Source organism: Bipolaris maydis, assembly GCF_028858645.1.
Source record: "Bipolaris maydis strain C4 unplaced genomic scaffold PSV08scaffold_3, whole genome shotgun sequence".
NCBI lineage: Eukaryota > Fungi > Ascomycota > Dothideomycetes > Pleosporales > Pleosporaceae > Bipolaris > Bipolaris maydis.
Genome location: NW_027093859.1, coordinates 2499839 through 2518563, shown reverse-complemented (window position 1 = coordinate 2518563; position 18725 = coordinate 2499839). Strand labels below are relative to the sequence as shown.

Below are 18725 nucleotides of genomic sequence, written 5' to 3'. Positions count from 1 at the left end.
TTTCTTCTCTTAGTACCCACGGTGGTGGGCAAATTTCAAATCACCACCTACTATCTCCAGACTTTGTCCGAGCCTCAGGCGCTCAAGAAGCCATTGGCGCTGGCATGGATCAGCATCACGTGTGCCACACCTCTATTCCTCATAAGCTTTGCTCGCACTTGGCAAGGCGCGGTCAGGCGACAGGCATTGTACATACGCGCTGGCTTCCATGTTCGTCGAATTGTCGCCATCCGCCCGCTTCCGCCCTGACGGACGCTGAAGCTCACCGTGACGTGACTTGGCCGACTTGTACCCAGATGTAAATGTCATCGGTTTCTACCAGCTGTAGTCCATGGTCTATGTACACAACCCAGCCCTATTCTGGTGGTAGGTGTATGAGCTAGGGTTCTGGCTTTTGGCGATCTTGTCCGCGCTGTTGACGGTCTTTGGTCGGCATAGGCATATTACTAACATCAGACACCAAGCGTGAGCAGCCACCCCATCCATCCATCCATCCATCCATCCATCCATCCATCCACCCAGCCACTCAGCCCTGCAGCTTGGCCTTGACTCATCACAGCAGAACGAATGGGCATGCGTTTTGCTGCCTAGTGCTCGCCCTGTTGGTTAGTGCTTGTAGTGCAGACGGCTACCGATCGCTCGATGCAACATGTGTGTGTGTGTGTGTGTGTGTGCAATATGTGAAGTGAGGTGGTGCCAGACTCCACCTCAAATACCCGCATATCGACTTTGCCTACTTTGTCAACAATCCGGACATTGTCTGACCTCCAGACTCCACGGCAGCCGATGCCCCGTCTTCGACCTCTCTTCGCACATGGATGTACTACATACATAGTTTGGCCTGTAGTACCCTCGTCTTTCGGGTCCGGCAATTACGGATATCCGAGTTCCTTTGCCAAGCTTCCGTAGTATCGCGCTCCCCCTCCTCGTCCATGTCATGCCATCTGCCTTGCGAGTTTTATGAAAGCGCTTCATTTTTGCAGGAAACATCTGTGAGGATTATACGCCTCTCCCAGCAGATGACACATGCGGGGCTCACATCAATCCATGCCATTACGTCATGCACATCTGACCGCTATGCGCTGGGGTCTGGCCTCCAAATACTCCGCATAGACGGTGAGCAAATATTTGTTTTGTTTTTGAGTCTGGGCTGCTCATGACTAACGGACGAAAATCGGATAGCGGATTCAAAATGCTGCAACACCATGCAGTGCCAACTATTTGTGCCCATTCGATCGATCGCGACTAGCTTTGCAACCTTCTTGAGCCAAAGATGCTGCTGGACATTGTCGACATGCAACTCTTATTTCTGTGCAGCTCTTCTCAATCTTCCCACGCATTGATTCAACGTCGTATTTTATTGTTGTATGCATCTTCTTCGCTTTCGAGCTCTTGCATCTCCCACATCACATAAAGCCTCTTAGTGCACCCGTCCCCTTTACGTCGCGACTAAAATATCATCCGCTCGTCGGGTCTACTCTTCCTTTACTAGCCTTTTGATTTCATACCATCACCTCACTAGCAGCTTCCACCAGGATCTTACTCTTTGCTCTCAAGGTCGACCCATATGCTCGGAAAACCATCGGAATTGGTATCATGATCGTGGCGAGACAGGCGAGAAGCATCCCTGCCCACTGGATCCCGAGGTTTTCAAACATCTGAGTAGAGAACAAAGGAAAACCAGCTGCAACAGCTGAACGGAGCATAATGTTGGCTGCAACTGCGGAAGCTGCTCTGGTTTGAATTGTCATGTCAGTCAACGTGATTGGCAAGGGTGCGCTCGAGAACTAAACATCACTTACAGAGGCAGAAAAGCATCCACAAGATAATTGAAGCAAGGCAAAAAGATGCAGACCACTCCAAACCCGATAAAGACCCCGGCTGCAGTTGGCGCCATCCAATGCACATCATTGGTGAAGCCTGTCCAAGCAAACCTGGAGCAGAACGATCAGCCTTTTTTTTTTCCTATCAACGGTTATGCACGAGACATACCAGAATAGACCCATGGTGAACACAACAGCTCCCGGGATAGCAGGTCCAAGCCGCCACTCTGGTATTGTCTTTCCATTGTTTGCCTCCAGCTTGCGACAATACGACCTATGTTGACCAAGGATAAAGATGAGAGCTAAAACCACACCCAAGAGTAATCCGAGAAATGGCAAAGCCCGTACTCCAGTCGCCATGCCATAGACATGTTGAAAGACATATGGATATGCCCCTAGAAGTGCATAAACCAATCCATATATGAACGACATATACGCGGATACCAAGAGGATGATAGGCTCCGTCGCTAGCATGCGAAGCGGCCGAGTAAGGTATTTTTTCACCACGGCGTGGAAATCTAGTTTCAATTTCTCTTGTTCAGCATAAATGTTCCAGTCACCAGTCTGCTGTCGCAACAGCTGCGCCTTCTGCACCAGTACTAATGGGGCAAACGTCTCTCGGAACAATAGCAATAGAACCAAGGAATTTGCAAGCCCTAAAATCGCAGGAAGGTATAGTGTCCAACGCCACCCCAAGTGACTTGCAACGATGAAATCACCAACGATGGGTGCAAGAAACGGACCCCCAAACACCGTCAGCGTATAGAGCGATATCGCTATACCGCGGTACGTGCTGTTGTACAAATCCGCCAGTACAGCAGGAACAATGCACAGAGGGCTTGCGCCAAACAAGCCCGCAAAGAACCGGCACACAATGAGCGTCTGCACATTCTCCGCCATGCCGCTTCCAAGCGTAAACATGCAGGATCCGAACACGCCGACTACAAGTGGCCAACGACGCCCAAGCATCTCAGACCCTGGAGCCCAGATGACGGGGCCCGATGCGAAGCCTAGTACAAAGAGGCTGGTTCCTAGTGCTGTGACTCTGCTTCCCACTTTAAACTCGGTGCTGCTGACTGCGGCAGCTGCGGCGTAGATTGCGCTGTTAAAACTCGCGACCAAGGTTCCCGTGCATGCGGTTGTAGAGATGACGAGTCTGTTAAGTCGGGCCATCCTGTTAGCTGGAATGTTTCGGCTAGTTTTTTTTTCTGTTTTCTTGTACTTTGATCTTCTGACTAAAGGTTGGTTGGGTGCGGATACGTAACTTTTTACATGACGCCCAGTCTTGTGGGTTTTGGTCATCGTATGGCGAGTTGAATGTGACTGCATAATCTGGATTTTGTGCACCACCCGAAACAACTTGCTCTTCTTGAGGCTTTTCCTCCTTGTGGGCGTTGTGTGCCTCGCCGGGGTTGCAGAATGTGGTGCTGTGATGTTGATGCATCTCTGCTGAGTGATGGCCGTCCTCGATCGAGAAGCAAAGCTATTGTTTTTTTTGTTTAGAGTGGGATAGCACACCAGACAAAAAGATTTTGAAATCCCTTTGATATCTTAAATTCTGTATCTGAAATGATGTTCAGGTAAGAGTGAAGATAAAAAGTACGTTTTTATCATCACTGTTAATTCCGCATTGCCCGCAATACCCGCACTTTGTGTCTCTTGTCCCGCCGCCCTTTTTTCGTTGATCAAAAAGCTTCTCTTCAGTTTCAAGGAGATTAAATCTAGTCTATTTGGCGATGGATTGATACGTGATACTTGCAAAATTCTCAACCAAGTGTTAATTGCAGATGGGACGACACGTGGAGCAGACACCAACGGGACGTGTACATTCAGGAAACATTGCAAATTTCATAATGGAGCTAGAGGTTTTTGATAGAAGACTTTGTATGATAAGCTTGCAGAAATATTACCGTGACAACCCTGCACATGTTCCCCTACATGTTGGATTTCACGCTTGTGGGTCCTAAGGCAAAGCGGATATTGCGGATATGAAGGATAATCAGCGGGAATCGCGCAACGACTATTTTCACAGCAGATTGAATGAGCATAATACTTGCTGTTGAAACAGAAACTAAAATCCAATCGGTGCATTATGACTCAAAAATGTGATGCAGAATCTCTGAACTGTACTTTTCGAGTTCACGATCGCAATATTACTTAAATGAACGGATCAAGACCTGACACTAGATCCGAATTAACTAAAAACTCATTGAACCAAGAAAATTCTTGCAGAGATTCGCTGCTTAGAGGATCACCATGTTTCTCCTGCAAGACAAAATCTACAGAAGGGTATAGGCCAAGCATGTCAGAATGCTTCTTGATCTCTGCTTCCCTTCGGCTTCGGTGCAGCCGGAGCAAGGAACATGCAGCAACAGCAGCTTCTCGCGTCGCTTCAGTTGGGTACGCTTCATTCACGGCGATGACACAAGCCAGAGCCTCAGACAAAAGTGAAAAAGACTGTGCAGTATCGATAACGAGGAGTGTGCACACTGCCTGGAACGGGATATTAGCTACGTGGTGCCAGGGAAGATGTGCTGTAATGTGGGCTCGAACGGCTTGGATACTTTTCTGAATCAAACTGAGAACCTTGGTCATGAGGCTCTCGGATATCTCGAGCTTCGAGGCATGAAGCCTACGATGGATGCACAGCATCAAGTTGCACTGTGCTAGTACAGATGGTGGTTCGGTATGTGTTCGCTCCAAGACGTTCACCAATGCTTTAACAAGCCGGTCCACACTTAGTTCGTTAGTCGGGTCCAGGTCCTGTGAGTATGGTAGGAGATCCAGCAATTCCGCCGTAAATTCTCCAGCTTGCGGAGTCGGTGGGGTATTGTCAAAATTAGGCAGAGACACACGACTCCGACCTAGGTCATATGACATCCATATGTTCAGGTGTTGTGCTACACCAATCACCCTTTTCCGAAGATGAAGACTGACTGGGCCTTGAGATGTGATGAAGGCACTACTCCGGCTGGTACGGTTCATCAGTCCTGCAGCATCAATAATGTGGAGAGCGCTACAGCTTGCTAACCATGCCTCCTCTGGCTTTGCTGTTATCCGTAGATATGCAGTGCGAAGCACCCATGCAGTAGCACTATATAGTGATGGAGTATCAGCACATGGTGGGTCCAGCAGACGTTTAGCAAGTGAAGCGAGTCTCGATTCAGTTTCTACGTCTTGAGCATTCGAAAACAGGAGTGCGAGGGCACCGACACCACTCAAAAGGGCTTCCAGCGCATTATGTGTTTTTTGCTGGCTCCAATTTTTGGATATACTCTGGAGCAGCATGTCCTTATCAACAAAGCTATAACATGGATGGAACTTTTCAAAGTAGATGCTAGCTAAATGTCGCATCTCTGGTTCTGATAGAATGTCTGTAAGAGTCTCTTGCTGTACCGGCATCGCTGCTTGTCTTTCTCCCAGAAACAAGTTCCATGCGAGCATTCGCAATGGAGAAGCACTCTGATCAGATGATTCGAGTGTCATCGTAAGCAGGCGTGCAAAAGCCGCTCCAGAGTTGCTCTCGATGGATCGTAGGTATGCGGGTGAGTGCTGGTGGTCATTGCCTAATTCTTGCTGGTCATGATCCTCTGAGACTTGCTGCTGAAGTTGCTGGGCCGGTTGGACTGGTTGGTGACCATCTAAGTGTAGTGATGACGTCCCTGCAGCAGGTGTTGGGCTTGCTTCCTGTACCACTATGCTCTGGGCCCGGACTGAGTGTCTTTGAGATTGCCGGCTGCGCGGTGTTGAACGATAGGAGCATTCGTATCCATAACCGAGGCACATATTGCAAGGTCGTCCTCCATCACATTTTCTTTTGCGCTCTCGACACGAATCACATGCGATACGCAGTCGCTGGCGATGTCGCGGTCTATCTTCGACGTTCATTGCGTATATCGATTTGGAAGTTGCGTATCACATCGTACTACAATTGTTTTGTGTGTCAAGGGATGGAATGATTCTATGGTCAGAATAGATGATGTCTGGAGATACGGCGGTGTGCATTGACTTACTGGTATTCGTGCTCTGGACGCCAAGGCAACATTCACGTGACAACGCGTGCCCTGAATCTTGGGTGCGCCGACGACAACACGTCCACCACCAACCCCGGCGCAAAGCAAACCTGCCCGGACTGTAGCCCCATCGCAGAAATGCTTGACATTGAAGATTTCGACGCCGTTTATCGTGGCCTCAACTACAATGAGGGTCTCGTGCAAGAGATTCAGTCATATCGAACTGCCCTTGGGGGGCGCACATATTTCGAGCGGTTGCTAGTCCTCCTCCAGATCAAAGGTAAAGCTTGACACGAACTTGCGCTGAGTAAATGCTAACCAGGTAATATAGGAAGCAAGCTGTACCCGCCCAAATCCCCGCAACAACTCCAGGATCTCCACCAACGCATCATCTCCGCTGAGACAACACTACACAACAAACATTGCCTCGTCTTCTATCTGCTGAAAGATCTGTCGCCGCAACATCACGACACAACAGAACTTTCGGAAGCATTCGCTAAGGATGTGCATCTCGAGAAGCGGTTCTGGACATTTGTTGAAGGGCTGTGGTTTCTTGATCACCTCCAGTTCTCAACCGCGGTTGGGCACTTGACGCATCCGAGCATAATACCAACATTCCCAGACGAGATTATGCACACTCTGTTAACTGGGGGAGATAAGTTGAGCAGTCTGGGTATGGGAGGTGGCCCCAAAGACGACGTACTGGCACTTGCATATTACAACTGTGTCAAGCCACCGTTAGAAGACGAAAAGACACGAGTCGAGTTTGCAAAGTATCTTGCTGGTCGTAATGTCACCGATATGTACGATTGGATCCACAACAGACCAGAATTCGAGCAGAAGCCACTTCTCGAGATCCTTATTGAGGAGACGTTGGACCACAATGCGTGGGCAGATCGTTCAGAACATGATGTGTACACACGAGATGCCAAGGCCTACGAGCTAGTCAGCCTGCCTTTTAGTGAGGATGAAGAGGAGTTCATTGAGAAATTTCTCACCGAGGGCAGGGGGCGGACATTTCCGAACGCCCAAGATTTAGTGATGATGCGTAAAATCGCCACAGGCAAGCTAGCAGATGTCGCTTCTGATGTAGCTACTCGTGGACGGAGATTGGATGGTGTGAACTGGGACGTATTGAAAGATGGTGTAAAGAGAGGTTTGGGGCCAAGGAAGGATGAAAAAGACTTCGTTGTCTGATATGGTCAACCTCCTGGGACATCTCAAACAGACCACTTGCATAGCGACCGGCGTTTGGGTACTTGCTCCTCGAAATAGAGCTAAATCTATCCTTGGTCATGCGCGTACCTCGATCCGACTTACAATGGACGAGAATAGCAGCTTCACGACACGCATGTCTCTCCTTGCTTTTGTGGGTTGAACCCCATTCCTCGCCTTTGTGTGCCCAAGTGCTCAAGAGTGAATATCGTGTCTTCGGCAAGAGTGAGCAATCTACACGAAAGATGAGCAACTTTTCCAACCCTGTTTTGCAAGTCATGACGGCTTTCAAAACAAAAACTAGTGACAGCGTGTGTTGCCTCGTATACTTGGAACAAAGTATTTAGGAAGCTCAGCCTTGCTTCAAGAAAGATACTCGCATAAGCTACACGATGCTGGCCACATCCGACCTAATTATCAAAATTATAAAAGGAGCAGATTTGCATGTTTTTTTATCGTGGGACTGAGTTTTTAGATTCAATGGAAACTGAGACAGTGATCTGTCTCTCCAAACCGTAGCTATCTATCGGGGGTCGTCGTAGAATGATGTTCACATGTTCACGTGATACTTAGGGCGCCCGACACGCTCTTCCACCGCAACCTTGGCCTCCTTTGAAACAACGAATACCTCCACACTCATAATCATTAAATTTCTAAAACAAATTTGTGCATGTTTCTATTATCAAAAAGAGTGAACATTGCGATTCTTCCAATAACTTTGACCTCTAAACAGCGACGGCTTGCATGTGCTCCCTTGGTGCATCTCCATATCTACGCGCACCCTTTCACAGCCATGACCGCTCACTCCCAAGACCCTGAATTTCCTACACAGGCCTTCGCTACACCCGCTGACTTCGAACTATTTCTCGACCGCGAGCATATCACTGCTCCAGGCATTTTCGTAAAATTTGCCAAAAAGAGCTCTGGTATACCCTCTATTACGGCAGCTGAAGCCGTCGAGGTTGCACTATGCTATGGCTGGATTGATGGCCGTGCAAACTCCATCGATGATACTTGGTGGAAGATTCGCTATACACCTCGTCGTGCAAAGAGTATCTGGTCCAAGAAGAATGTAGGCACGGTAGCGCGCCTCATCGAAGAAGGCCGTATGCGACCTGCAGGGTTGGCTGCAGTCGATGCTGCAAAGGCCGACGGGAGATGGGACCGCGCATATGCAGGCCCTGCCACAATTGTGGTACCTGATGATTTCAAGATCGCGCTCGCAAAGGTGCCAGCCGCTAAAACAGTTTGGGAGAGCATGAACAAGAGCGAGCAGTTCCCAACTCTGTTAAGGGTAGAAACAGGGACGCACATGGGAAGGTCCAAACGGATAGATGCTGTAGTCCAAACACTCGCTACTGGCCGTCGCCCAGGTAGTAGCACCGCAGCCAAAGCAAGTCGGAAAACTACGTCTGGCGAAAGTGATCGTGTGCAAAAACCAAGCACCAACCAGGGGCCGAGAAGAGAAGGGCCCCGAAAACGAAAGTCTTGAAAGGGATATATGAATGAGAATGGGGAAGACCTCATGCTTGGAGCCCCCATATGGTTTGCTGCAAAGCTCCGTAACTCTCGCTATCCATCCACTTTTCTTTGCAGATTCTCGCTACCATCAATTCCATATCGACGTATTTCTCGGTAATCTCAGGCACGAACGGACATGCATGTAAGAAACTTTGAAAGACTTTCCACGACGGCCCCTCTCTAGCCAGGAAACATCACATCTATAGCAACTTACCCATCCAGCATGCAATACCAGTAAGGTTCAACTCAATTTGCCAAGTGAAAATCAAACGGCCACGGAGAGGTTTCTAGTTCTCACGATATCAAGTCACTGTACTAAATGGTGGATAATTAGAATGGAATGATTGGCTAAATTGTCCACCCATCATGTTTATGACTATTTTCAAGGAATCGAATTCCAATGACGTTGATCCTTCTTGTTTTAGAAGGTCTTAGTGTACTTTTTCACTTCTCTGACGTGCCTGCTAGTTTCAGTTTCCAAGGTTTGTCGTAGAATGCTAGTGCATTCTTTTATGCCATTCTGCGCAGTGCGTATTACGGTCAGATGACGGAGACTCAATATCTTATAATAAACTCTCTTCCAAATTCAACACTAGCAGCATAATGCATGTGCCTTGGTTACGGTAAATAGTTCTTTCATTCCGGTAAATAGTCTCATGAAAGAGACAGTCTACACCATGTTGTAGTTAGAATATAGGCCAACTTCACTACACATACGCAACCGTTAGGATTTCTAGGCAGAGTTCACCATCATTCGTGTTATTCTATACACACCACTTATTTCACGGTCGCTTGATTGTGCTCTATCAATGTATTATAGTATGTACAGAACCTACATCTCTATCTGAATTTTCTTTGCCAAAGAAAAGATTTCCCTTATTCGAGTGGCTCGAGAGTAACAGTAACGTTGCCATCCTGGATTTGGTAAACAGGAATGGCGCCAGTGAACGGAATCTCATTATCGGCGTAATACGATTTACTAAGAAAAAGATGAGAGTCAGTATACAAATCAAGCTGTGAAAGTTGGGCTGAGGGGAATATCTTACTCGTTCACGGTGCGGTAGATACTGATAGAAGTGCCCTGCTCGTCATTGATCTGGAGAGCCCAGAACAAGTCGGAGCAGGGGAACCAGTCGCCGACAGCTCATGCCGTGGCAGTGCAGTTGATCACGGTGGGTTGGTCGATACTGATCTGGTACGATGCTTGGTCGTTGACCACGCTGTAAAGAGCATTGGAGAGGGTGATAACTTGCTGGGCAGAGGCAAGGCCGGCAAAGAAAGTGACAGCCGCGAACTTCATGTTGATAAGTTGGGTTGGGGGAACGAAAGTATTGAACTTAGTCGGACATCGATGATTAGATGCTTGGAGATGTTGCATTATAATGACTTTCTTGGAGGACGAAGGACTGCTCTTTTCATATATCCTGCTTCAAATGCCCTCCCATAACAAGTGAGATAAGCATTCGTTAATGCTCGGCGTTTGTACGACAAAGTATTGTGCTTTCGTTAGCCTCACATAAGCTTACATTTGGCGGTACCTGCTGATATGGAGATTTACCTGCGTAGCTGACATATGTTGAGCTATAACTGATTGTCAGCATAGGTAAGTACTATACAAGCCACTTCCGTACGTCTGATCATTGCGTGCCTCGATCAACAGGAAATTGTATAGTAACCGGAGCCAACCAGTCCCGAGAGTATGTTCGTTTGGTAGAGTGCTTTTATGCAACGTGAATGATCGTGCCAGGCAATTTGGTCGCAGTCCAGAACATTCGTGGCCACCTCCCCGAGCATTTTAGAGTTGCTTTTCCATCTCGTGTCATGGTGAACGGACCATCTTCGTCAAGTACTACCAGTCAGAAAATAGGAACTCTGACGAGGCCGTTACTTTGACTCTCAGCCACCAATGACTCTGTTACTGGAAAGACTTAATATATCATTCCTTCCTTATCCATATCCATGCATCGAAGAAAGTCAATCCAGGGTTCCTAAAATCTGACCCCGGAGTGATCACGATCCTTGGTAGTGACGTTCCGTTGGCCATGACGAGAAAGCTTGTTTTGCGGTGACTACATGTAGACCAGCCTTTTCATCCTTCCACGCGCGTTTTCCAAGATCATACGGAAGACCAGTCACGTCCTCTGGTACGTGAAGGACCCGCAACTGAGCCCCACACGCGTAGAAGTCTACCTTCTTCACACAGCCCCTTCATACACGACCGATATCTCATGTAACATTGAATCATGCCTGTCGTGGCGAGTAAACAGCCAAACAGACGTTGTAAAGCTGTCTCTCCGATAAACTAGAATTCATGTATAACCATAGTGCGATTTTTGACAGGGAGTGTTGTTGCTCCGCCCAGGCTCATAGACAAAGCTTTATGCACTGTATGTGTTCGTATATTCGTGTGTGTTGCGCCACCAGTCCTCTTCGGCTGCCCGCCCAACCTTTGTCTACGTTCACGGTACTGACAACCCGCTTCCTTAACCGTCACTTTGCTCCTCTTCTCAACCTTGAGCTTTCATCACATGTTCCAAAAGGTCGCAAAATCAAATATTGTTCAAAGCTTAGATATGATACCTTCGATAGTTAGTTTTGCTAACAGACTATGCATCAGCTTATGAATAGTAATACTCACGAAAAAACACAAAGTCAAAACATCATCAATGTAATACCCATGTCTCCAAAAGTTCAATTCGCTCCCGCCACATCAAGTCGGTTATTCGAACACAATGGATGCTATTCACAACCATCCAATCCTTCGACCAATTATGCTCACTGCACCGAGGGTAGCACTGACCCCAGTCCAAATGACCAGACTTCCATACGGCGTCCCATACAAGCCAAACCCACCAATGTTGCCTACTTTCATCAACGCCTCACTGACCGGGCCGCTGACCATATTCCCGATACCTCGCCCAAGCGACAGGAATGAAAATACCATGGAACTTTCCATTTGTCCAGTATTTTGCTGCACTGTCCTCATGATTCCTGGCCAAGTATTGGTGAAACTTCCCGCAAACAGTCCATACATGAAGCAAAAGACGAGTAAAGGTGGCAAGGAAGTGCTGAACCCCCAAATCAGGAAGACAGACATGACAGCACCGATAGTGGAGATCAGAATGGCGGTTGTGACATGCGTGCGATCTACAATTGTTCCCATAGTGATTGAACCGATAACGGCAGCGACATTGATAAGAATAACAGGTACTGTAGACATGGTATTGTCGAATCCCAGGGCCTTGGTGTAAGTCGGTAGGTAGATGGAAGGTATGAAGAAGCCGAGAGATTGCATGACGTTGCCCGACTGAAGGATCCAGAAGGACTTGCTTGACAAGAACGTAAGAGTGATCTTTGCCTGGCTGTTTGCGGGAACAGGGAGACGCGGTTTGAGGAAGTATGTCAAGGGAAAGGTAATTGTAAAGAGCGCAATCGCCCATACGCGTAGCGCGATCCGAAAACCGTATCGATTTAGGAGCCATTGTAACAGCAGAGGAACAACCACACCCCCCAGTCCTGTACCGGACCACATTATACCGAATGCCAGACCTTTCCTCCTTACGAACCATTCATCGAGAAAGGTAATGGTGGGACTGTATGCTACTGCTCCGCCGATGCCGTAAAGAATGCCTTGAGTGACAATGAGTTGCGGTACGGTGGTGCACAGTGAGCTTAATCCGAGTGCGATACACATGAGAAATAATCCACAAATCATTATTGTTCTCTTGTGTTGTGGCCACCGTATCAAGGATCCAAAAGTGAAGGGCAAAGACATGTAAAGGATACCCATTGCGGAAGTGCCAACAGCCGGGATACCGGAAGCACCAGAGAAGTTTTCAGATGTGCTATAGTATCCTTGAAAGATGCCGTATGACCAAGGAAAACCTAGACGGTGTTACTAGGATGCCATATCAAGCTATGACTACCAGTGCAAGAAAGACAGTGGTATCCTTATCTTCAAAAGAACTTACCCCAGACCATAATTTCGATTGCAAAAGCCGCTGCCAAGAACAACCAAGCGTCTTTACCACCATCAGCTTGCGGCAGTAGGTGCTCGTTTCCTGACATTTCATTCCATTGTGAGCTTGGCTCGAGCTCTATCTCAGACGAGTTATCCACAGTCGCGACTGCAGCAACAGAAGCCGTTTCAGATGTTGTGGCCATATTGAGGCGTGTTAGTCTAGTGTGTTCGAAGTTGTGATACAAACAGCTTGCGTCAAGAGAAAGAAGTCTCTAAATACTATCAAGCAACAAATTACAAATCTCCCCAGGTTTGTTCCATTGAGTAGGTTTCTCCAATAAGCTTCGTCGGAACTAGCAATAATGGTACCTGCAAGTTGGCCAGTGGACTAGTTGAGCTTAGCACCAAAAGAGTAATTTGTTCCCGTATTCAAGAAGCGGGGTGATGTTGATGTGGCCGATATGTCAGCATGGAAAGCCACTGTGTGCTCATGGTCTGGGACCGGTGTCGGAATAAGACATGCAGCTCGAGTACTCCGAAGCGGTGTGGAACACCGATGGTTCTGGATCAATAACAAAGGATATCCAGATTGAGACGCATGCAGTATGCGCAGCTGCAGTATACCAGAACTTGGCACCTTAATCGGATCGTCACATAAATCCTGAGGCTGGTTGACGATAAGTGCGGATCGAAGGATAGGGTTGATAGTGGCGCAAGCACTTCACTATTCGCCCGCTAGTATAGGTATTTAACGAACCGAGTTGTCTGCCAAACATCATGATGAAAGCGATGACTAATGTAAAATATCGCTAGCTGTTATGTCACAATACCCTCATAACTGCACCACTACAAATCATAAGCCATGTTTCCTGGTATGCAGCGAATGAGCATCGGAAAGTTCGAGGCCGTTGGGCATGAGATGTGGTAAATGACACACACATTGCGGAGGCGAAGATGATCGCCATGTAAAGATGAATTCGTGGGCAAGTTCATAGATGCGCTACATGTGTATCCAACACTGATGCGCATCTGCCCGTCTATATACTCGGATAGAAGAAGAGAAGAAGTATGGCCTGAAGAACGAACAGTAGCCAATCTTCTAGAAGAAAATCACCGGGTCGGCTTGAAGTTGGCTGAGCCCTGGTAATGAATCGTGTATGACAGTACAGAAGACGTCGTGTGATGCCGGTGGGTCGTCTTGCTTATCCGTCAAAGGTGTAAGTCGCACGTTGCGCACCTGGTTCTTTGCCTCGGGACTCAGATGGCGTATAAAGTCCAAAACAGGCAGATAGTTGAATGCATAAAAATGGAATTGGTTCTCGGAATAGAGTACTGAGAGGCATTCGTGGTAAATGAGTCGGTTTGTTCGTAAGATGTCGAGAGTCAGGTGTGGGTCGGGATGGGGACGGCAGATCTTATTCCATTTTCGGCTGATGGACCTCGAGTCGCAATCAGTGTATAAGATGAAACGTTTGTTTGACGATGGCAAGACATATCTGAAAATCTCTCTTCGGATTTCGGATGGAATGCGGAGCAATGGGGGGTAGTTGTCCAAAGGCGAAATGGTCTCTGGTATGGATAATTGCTTTTCTACAGACTCTTTTGAAGGACGTGCCATGCGCCGTAGGCGGATGTCGTCTGTGGATGTCGGTGTAGGTGCCATCTGTACACGGCGTTAGTACGACTAAGAAGTGCATCTACAACACGACCAGACCTTTTTTGCAGATATCTTGGATGGCATATTGGTACTACTGATGCTCACAAACAATGCTCCCAGGAGCAGGGGAGACAAAGGCAGTTCAGATCGCACGCATCAATCGAAATAGCGGTCACGAGGTCACGAGGGGCCGTTGATAATGTCACTATGGATCAGGGCAGCAAGAGTGCGTACACTGTAACGACGATGCAACACGGTAGCGGGGGCCTTGGAGACAGGTGACGGCGTAATTGTGGTACAATGCATGGAAGGGCAGTAGAAGGCTGGAGGTAGGCAGTGGAAGCCAGGCCACGCACGGTCCGGTTGTCTTGGCAAAAAGAGACGTGCCCTGGGAAAATTCATGGGACGCGTCTGCGGGGAACAAGATACAGGTGCGCATAGCTTGACCGTACCCCTCACATTCTACCGCCAGCTTTGTTCCCCTTGCAAAGCATTCTACAACTCCCCTTTGAGTTTTTGTGTTTTTCGCTTCCGTCAACATGTCTTTTGGCGGCCAGACACCCACGATTGTGGTGCTGCGGGAGGGTGGGTGCCTGTCAACTTTTCATACATGTGTCGCTAACAATTGCAGGTACCGATCAGTCGCAGGGTCGAGGGCAGGTGATTTCAAACATCAATGCCTGTCTTGCTGTACAGGCCACAATCAAGGGCACCTTGGGTCCGTATGGTGGTGACCTGCTCATGGTTGACGAGAATGGCCGGCAAACAATCACCAATGACGGTGCCACAGTCATGAAGGTAGACAAACAATGTAAGCCCAATGCTAGAGCCTGACCTAACAGTATACAGCTCCTCGACATCGTTCACCCCGCTGCCCGCGTCCTCACCGACATCGCACGATCGCAAGACGCCGAAGTTGGCGATGGTACCACATCAGTCGTTGTGCTGGCAGGAGAGATTCTGAAGGAGATCAAGGACTTTGTTGAGCAGGGAGTCAGCAGCCAGATCATCATGAAGGGTCTGCGGAGAGCGTCACATCTCGCTGTCAACAAAATCATGGAAATCGCCGTGGACACAGCCGAGGGCAACCAACGGGATACGCTCCAGAAGCTTGCTGCTACCGCCATGAGCAGCAAGCTCATTCACAGGAACGCTGACTTTTTCACAAAGATGGTTGTGGATGCAGTGCTCTCGCTCGACCAGGAGGAGCTAAACGAGAAACTCATTGGAATCAAGAAGATTACTGGTGGTGCTCTCCAGGACTCGCTCTTTGTCAACGGTGTCGCATTCAAGAAGACCTTCTCGTACGCCGGCTTCGAGCAGCAACCGAAGAAATTCACGCAACCCAAGATCGTATGCCTGAACGTCGAACTGGAGCTGAAGAGCGAAAAGGACAACGCAGAGGTACGGGTGGAACAGGTCTCGGAATACCAGGCGATTGTGGATGCGGAATGGCAAATTATCTACAACAAGATGGAGGCACTTTACAAGACGGGCGCCAAGGTCGTTCTAAGCAAGCTGCCCATTGGTGATCTGGCAACACAGTATTTTGCGGACCGCGATATCTTCTGTGCTGGACGAGTATCGGCCGACGACCTTGATCGCGTATGCCGAGCAACAGGCGCCAGCATCCAGTCGACTTGCTCGGATATCCAGAGCAAGCACCTCGGAAGCTGTGAACTGTTTGAAGAGCGACAAATTGGTGGCGAGCGCTTCAACTTCTTTGAAGGCTGCCCTGAGGCCAAGACTTGCACACTGGTGCTCCGTGGTGGCGCAGAACAATTCATCGCCGAGGTTGAGCGAAGTTTGCACGACGCCATCATGATTGTCAAGCGTGCGATCAAGAACCGCAACATTGTTGCTGGAGGAGGTGCAGTCGAGATGGAGATTTCTTCCTACCTCCACAACTATGCCGACAGCAATATTCCTCACAAGCAGCAACCGATTATCAAGGCATTCGCCAAGGCTCTGGAAGTTATTCCCCGACAACTGTGCGACAATGCCGGTGTGGATGCGACGGATATTCTCAACCGACTACGTGTGGAGCACAAGAAGGGAAACATTTGGGCCGGTGTCGACTTTACTACGGAGAGCATAGCGAACAACATGGAGCGATTTGTGTGGGAGCCTAGCCTGGTCAAGATCAACGCTCTGCAGGCAGCGACGGAAGCTGCCTGCCTGATTCTGAGCGTTGACGAGACAATTAGTAAGATATTTGAGTGTTGAGGGACGAAGAAGCGGACACTAACGGGTATACAGAGAACCAAGAATCACAGCAGCCACAAGCACCCAACAAGCCACTTCCGCCCGGTGCGGCACAAAGGGCGCTTGGTGGGGGCGGTCGAGGCCGCGGCCGTGGCATGCCCCGACGGTAAAGGGTTGAAAGGGGGGGCGAGGGAGGCAATGTATACCAGGATAGAGGAATGCTGAAGGTGTGCGATTTGTGAAGCCCGGCTGTCTATGAATAATGCCCAAAGACGACGACAAGATGACAAAATCTACATGATGAAATCCACCAAGAGCTCATCCTAACCAGAGACACCTGCTGGTGTTTATTACACTCTTTGTCTATTCTATCCAATGCAGTGCAGTGAAGTGCAGTGCAACAAGAGGCCAGCCAGCGTCTACTAGGAATAGGGCTTGATACCCCTTTCATCCCAGCTCATGCCATAGCTCTTGACTCTACTGAAATAATAGGCGCGATCGTTCTTCAAGCCAAACTCTGCCCAATCATCTGTCAAACGGTTGTAGCTCCAATAGCCCTGCCAGACAAGTCTGTTGATCTTTGCGTTTTTTCCCGCACTGCCGACGGTGAGGGCCATTCTATATATGTATTTGGGTGTTGCGCCTGGTGTCTCGATATGCAAAGTTCCTTCCTTTTCCGTCTCGACGTCTAGAGCCTCTTGGCCAGGCGGCAAGGGGATTTCCGGGCCACTGAGGCGCCAGCGACCGAGGACTGCGTCTTTCATGGGGGCAGTGGGGAGATTATGGTGGTTTTTGTGTAGGTGCTCAATGTACAGGTAGGGTACTACGTCTGGGGGTTCCGAGGTAGTCAGCAACGAGATGCAGGTTCCGTCGCGGAGGAAGCGTAGGTAACGGAAGTAGGTGACAATATGGATGGGCGAGTTCCAGGTTGAGGTTGTGGGTTGGGCCTGGCCGGGGCGGGCGTAGTTTACTGTGCTGATGTAGCATCCGTTGAAGCGGATGCGGGGTCGTTGGCGGAACAGAGTGCGGTAGCTGGGGTAGGGTGAGGGAACCAGGAGCTGTGTCAGCGCTGCTGGAGAGGGAGCTGGGCCCGAAGTAAATTGTTCTGTGTCGTCAGAGTCTGAAAGACTGAGGTCTGCGGTGCCGAGAACGATGCCCTCCTCGTCTTCGAGCGGTTTGCCGTCAATCCCACAGGTATAGGTGTAGTGCATGCCTCCAAAGCCGTACTCGTCACCCAGGGCCAGACGTTTCCAGACTCGGTCTTCGGTCAGTACCAAGTAGGCAAGGCGTTTGCATACTTGGGATAGGCGGACAAACGAGGCCAGATCCTGCACGGCAAGCTGCTCGAGAATCTCGACGACTATCTCCTCGGGGGTACTGGCAATGGGGCATGGTGGTGCGGGACTGAGATCTGTTGGCGGAGGCTCTCCGAGAATAGAGGTTTGTGAGTATGCGCTGATTAGGGTCTGCAGAGAAGAGGAAAAGCCATGGAGGGAGTGGTGGGCGGTGTCTGGTACCGTGACCGAGGCATTGGAGGGATTTGGATCCTGTGGTTTCGATGCCGGTGCCGGTGCCGGTGCCGGTGCTTGAGCTGTTGATGAAGATGAAGCAGCAGTAGGTGTGTGTTGTACTTGAGGCTTCTTGAAGTAGGATGGTGGATAATGTTTTGCTTTGTATGCATCCTGTACTCTAGAGTCGAGCTGCAGAGAGTCAGCTGAGAAGTTGTACCGTAACAATACAAATGCAACCCACCTTGAAAGCCTTTCTATACAAGTCTACGCTTTCGCCCAGATTGCCCTGGCTCTCCTTTTCTACAGCCTTCTCATAATGCTCCAGGGCAGAGGTAGGTTCTTTGCCTTTTGCAAGAGCGGCAGCGGTCTGGGCGGGGGTTTCGTCCAGTCTCCGGCCATGTTGCTTGTCGTCGAGATTATGGTATGTGTAAGACTGCACCTCGTCGCCACCCTCTAGACTCAATTTGCGAGCGTGAGACTGAGCCTGCGGCGGATTGGCCTTGGTTGGACGGGGCTTGCTCGAGGATGCAGCAGGCGCCTGGGCCTTTGAGCGGGCGGTGACCTCTTCTCTCCATTTCCGACGGAAGGACTCGAGCTCGGCCTCGGTGTTTGTGGGTACGTCGTTAGGATCCATGGTGTGCTTGGTTGGCCGCCGGGAGGTGGTGGGTAGCGGTTAGATGCGGGATATCCGAAGTCGCACGTGGTCACGGGACTTGGAGTTACGGTGGATACGGTGGGCGGTCGGGCGGGTGTGTACGCTGGCAGGACAGCATGTACGCAGGGGTCTGCACAGGCACGCATGCAAGTAGTGTACCAAGA

At 49.3% G+C, this 18725-nt stretch overlaps 8 protein-coding genes across 8 annotated transcripts; 3 read left to right on the top strand and 5 right to left on the bottom strand.

Annotated features, from left to right (window-relative positions):
• Nucleotides 1-1214: 1214 nt before the first annotated feature.
• On the bottom strand, nt 1215-5617 carry PSV08DRAFT_218555 (major facilitator superfamily domain-containing protein). Its single transcript, XM_066092147.1, has 5 exons — nt 3991-5617; nt 1993-2979; nt 1803-1934; nt 1509-1734; nt 1215-1449 (listed from the first exon to the last, which is right to left on the bottom strand). Exons 1-5 carry the CDS (start codon nt 5607-5609, stop codon nt 1345-1347), a joined length of 3069 nt encoding a protein of 1022 aa, XP_065949643.1. The 5' UTR covers nt 5610-5617; the 3' UTR covers nt 1215-1344.
• A 306-nt stretch (nt 5618-5923) lies between these two features.
• On the top strand, nt 5924-7181 carry PSV08DRAFT_278469 (nuclear pore complex assembly-domain-containing protein). The gene is made up of 2 exons (XM_014222277.2): nt 5924-6116; nt 6168-7181. Exons 1-2 carry the CDS (start codon nt 5975-5977, stop codon nt 7031-7033), a joined length of 1008 nt encoding a protein of 335 aa, XP_014077752.1. The 5' UTR covers nt 5924-5974; the 3' UTR covers nt 7034-7181.
• A 489-nt stretch (nt 7182-7670) lies between these two features.
• Nucleotides 7671-8922, top strand: PSV08DRAFT_278464 (uncharacterized protein). Its single transcript, XM_014222276.2, has one exon. The coding sequence runs from the start codon at nt 7722-7724 to the stop codon at nt 8541-8543; it is 822 nt and encodes a 273-aa protein (XP_014077751.2). The 5' UTR covers nt 7671-7721; the 3' UTR covers nt 8544-8922.
• A 526-nt stretch (nt 8923-9448) lies between these two features.
• Nucleotides 9449-9872, bottom strand: PSV08DRAFT_348981 (uncharacterized protein; the record flags this gene model as incomplete). Its single annotated transcript, XM_014222275.1, has 3 exons — nt 9449-9551; nt 9619-9715; nt 9761-9872. 3 exons carry the CDS (start codon nt 9870-9872, stop codon nt 9449-9451), a joined length of 312 nt encoding a protein of 103 aa, XP_014077750.1.
• A 1443-nt stretch (nt 9873-11315) lies between these two features.
• On the bottom strand, nt 11316-12774 carry PSV08DRAFT_218545 (major facilitator superfamily domain-containing protein; the record flags this gene model as incomplete). Its single annotated transcript, XM_014222274.1, has 2 exons — nt 12544-12774; nt 11316-12457 (listed from the first exon to the last, which is right to left on the bottom strand). The coding sequence occupies exons 1-2, from the start codon at nt 12734-12736 to the stop codon at nt 11316-11318; spliced, it is 1335 nt and encodes a 444-aa protein (XP_014077749.1). The 5' UTR covers nt 12737-12774.
• A 449-nt stretch (nt 12775-13223) lies between these two features.
• Nucleotides 13224-14496, bottom strand: PSV08DRAFT_197806 (uncharacterized protein). Its single transcript, XM_014222273.2, has 2 exons — nt 14248-14496; nt 13224-14196 (listed from the first exon to the last, which is right to left on the bottom strand). The coding sequence occupies exons 1-2, from the start codon at nt 14272-14274 to the stop codon at nt 13633-13635; spliced, it is 591 nt and encodes a 196-aa protein (XP_014077748.1). The 5' UTR covers nt 14275-14496; the 3' UTR covers nt 13224-13632.
• A 125-nt stretch (nt 14497-14621) lies between these two features.
• On the top strand, nt 14622-16691 carry PSV08DRAFT_31687 (chaperonin Cpn60/TCP-1 family). Its single transcript, XM_014222272.2, has 4 exons — nt 14622-14775; nt 14822-14988; nt 15040-16396; nt 16450-16691. Exons 1-4 carry the CDS (start codon nt 14730-14732, stop codon nt 16563-16565), a joined length of 1686 nt encoding a protein of 561 aa, XP_014077747.1. The 5' UTR covers nt 14622-14729; the 3' UTR covers nt 16566-16691.
• PSV08DRAFT_197800 (uncharacterized protein) lies at nt 16595-18567 on the bottom strand. The gene is made up of 2 exons (XM_014222271.2): nt 18148-18567; nt 16595-18095 (listed from the first exon to the last, which is right to left on the bottom strand). Exons 1-2 carry the CDS (start codon nt 18538-18540, stop codon nt 16818-16820), a joined length of 1671 nt encoding a protein of 556 aa, XP_014077746.1. The 5' UTR covers nt 18541-18567; the 3' UTR covers nt 16595-16817.
• Between the last annotated feature and the right edge of the window lie 158 nt (nt 18568-18725).

Excerpts from the sequence above, each read along its gene's own strand:
- PSV08DRAFT_218555 (XM_066092147.1), bottom strand. The coding sequence starts at position 5,609 with ATGTGCCTCGGTTATGGATACGAATGCTCCTATCGTTCAACACCGCGC. Across the intron at positions 1,935-1,992 it reads TTCACCATGGGTCTATTCTG|GTTTGCTTGGACAGGCTTCA; the intron begins GTATGTCTCGTG and ends GTTCTGCTCCAG. Across the intron at positions 1,450-1,508 it reads AAGCTGCTAGTGAGGTGATG|TCGCGACGTAAAGGGGACGG; the intron begins GTATGAAATCAA and ends ATGATATTTTAG.
- PSV08DRAFT_278469 (XM_014222277.2), top strand. The coding sequence starts at position 5,975 with ATGCTTGACATTGAAGATTTCGACGCCGTTTATCGTGGCCTCAACTAC. Across the intron at positions 6,117-6,167 it reads AGTCCTCCTCCAGATCAAAG|GAAGCAAGCTGTACCCGCCC; the intron begins GTAAAGCTTGAC and ends CAGGTAATATAG.
- PSV08DRAFT_278464 (XM_014222276.2), top strand. The coding sequence starts at position 7,722 with ATGTTTCTATTATCAAAAAGAGTGAACATTGCGATTCTTCCAATAACT.
- PSV08DRAFT_197806 (XM_014222273.2), bottom strand. The coding sequence starts at position 14,274 with ATGCCATCCAAGATATCTGCAAAAAAG. Across the intron at positions 14,197-14,247 it reads CCAAGATATCTGCAAAAAAG|ATGGCACCTACACCGACATC; the intron begins GTCTGGTCGTGT and ends CGCCGTGTACAG.
- PSV08DRAFT_31687 (XM_014222272.2), top strand. The coding sequence starts at position 14,730 with ATGTCTTTTGGCGGCCAGACACCCACGATTGTGGTGCTGCGGGAGG. Across the intron at positions 14,776-14,821 it reads GATTGTGGTGCTGCGGGAGG|GTACCGATCAGTCGCAGGGT; the intron begins GTGGGTGCCTGT and ends TAACAATTGCAG. Across the intron at positions 14,989-15,039 it reads ACGGTGCCACAGTCATGAAG|CTCCTCGACATCGTTCACCC; the intron begins GTAGACAAACAA and ends AACAGTATACAG.
- PSV08DRAFT_197800 (XM_014222271.2), bottom strand. The coding sequence starts at position 18,540 with ATGGATCCTAACGACGTACCCACAAACACCGAGGCCGAGCTCGAGTCC. Across the intron at positions 18,096-18,147 it reads TGTATAGAAAGGCTTTCAAG|CTCGACTCTAGAGTACAGGA; the intron begins GTGGGTTGCATT and ends GACTCTCTGCAG.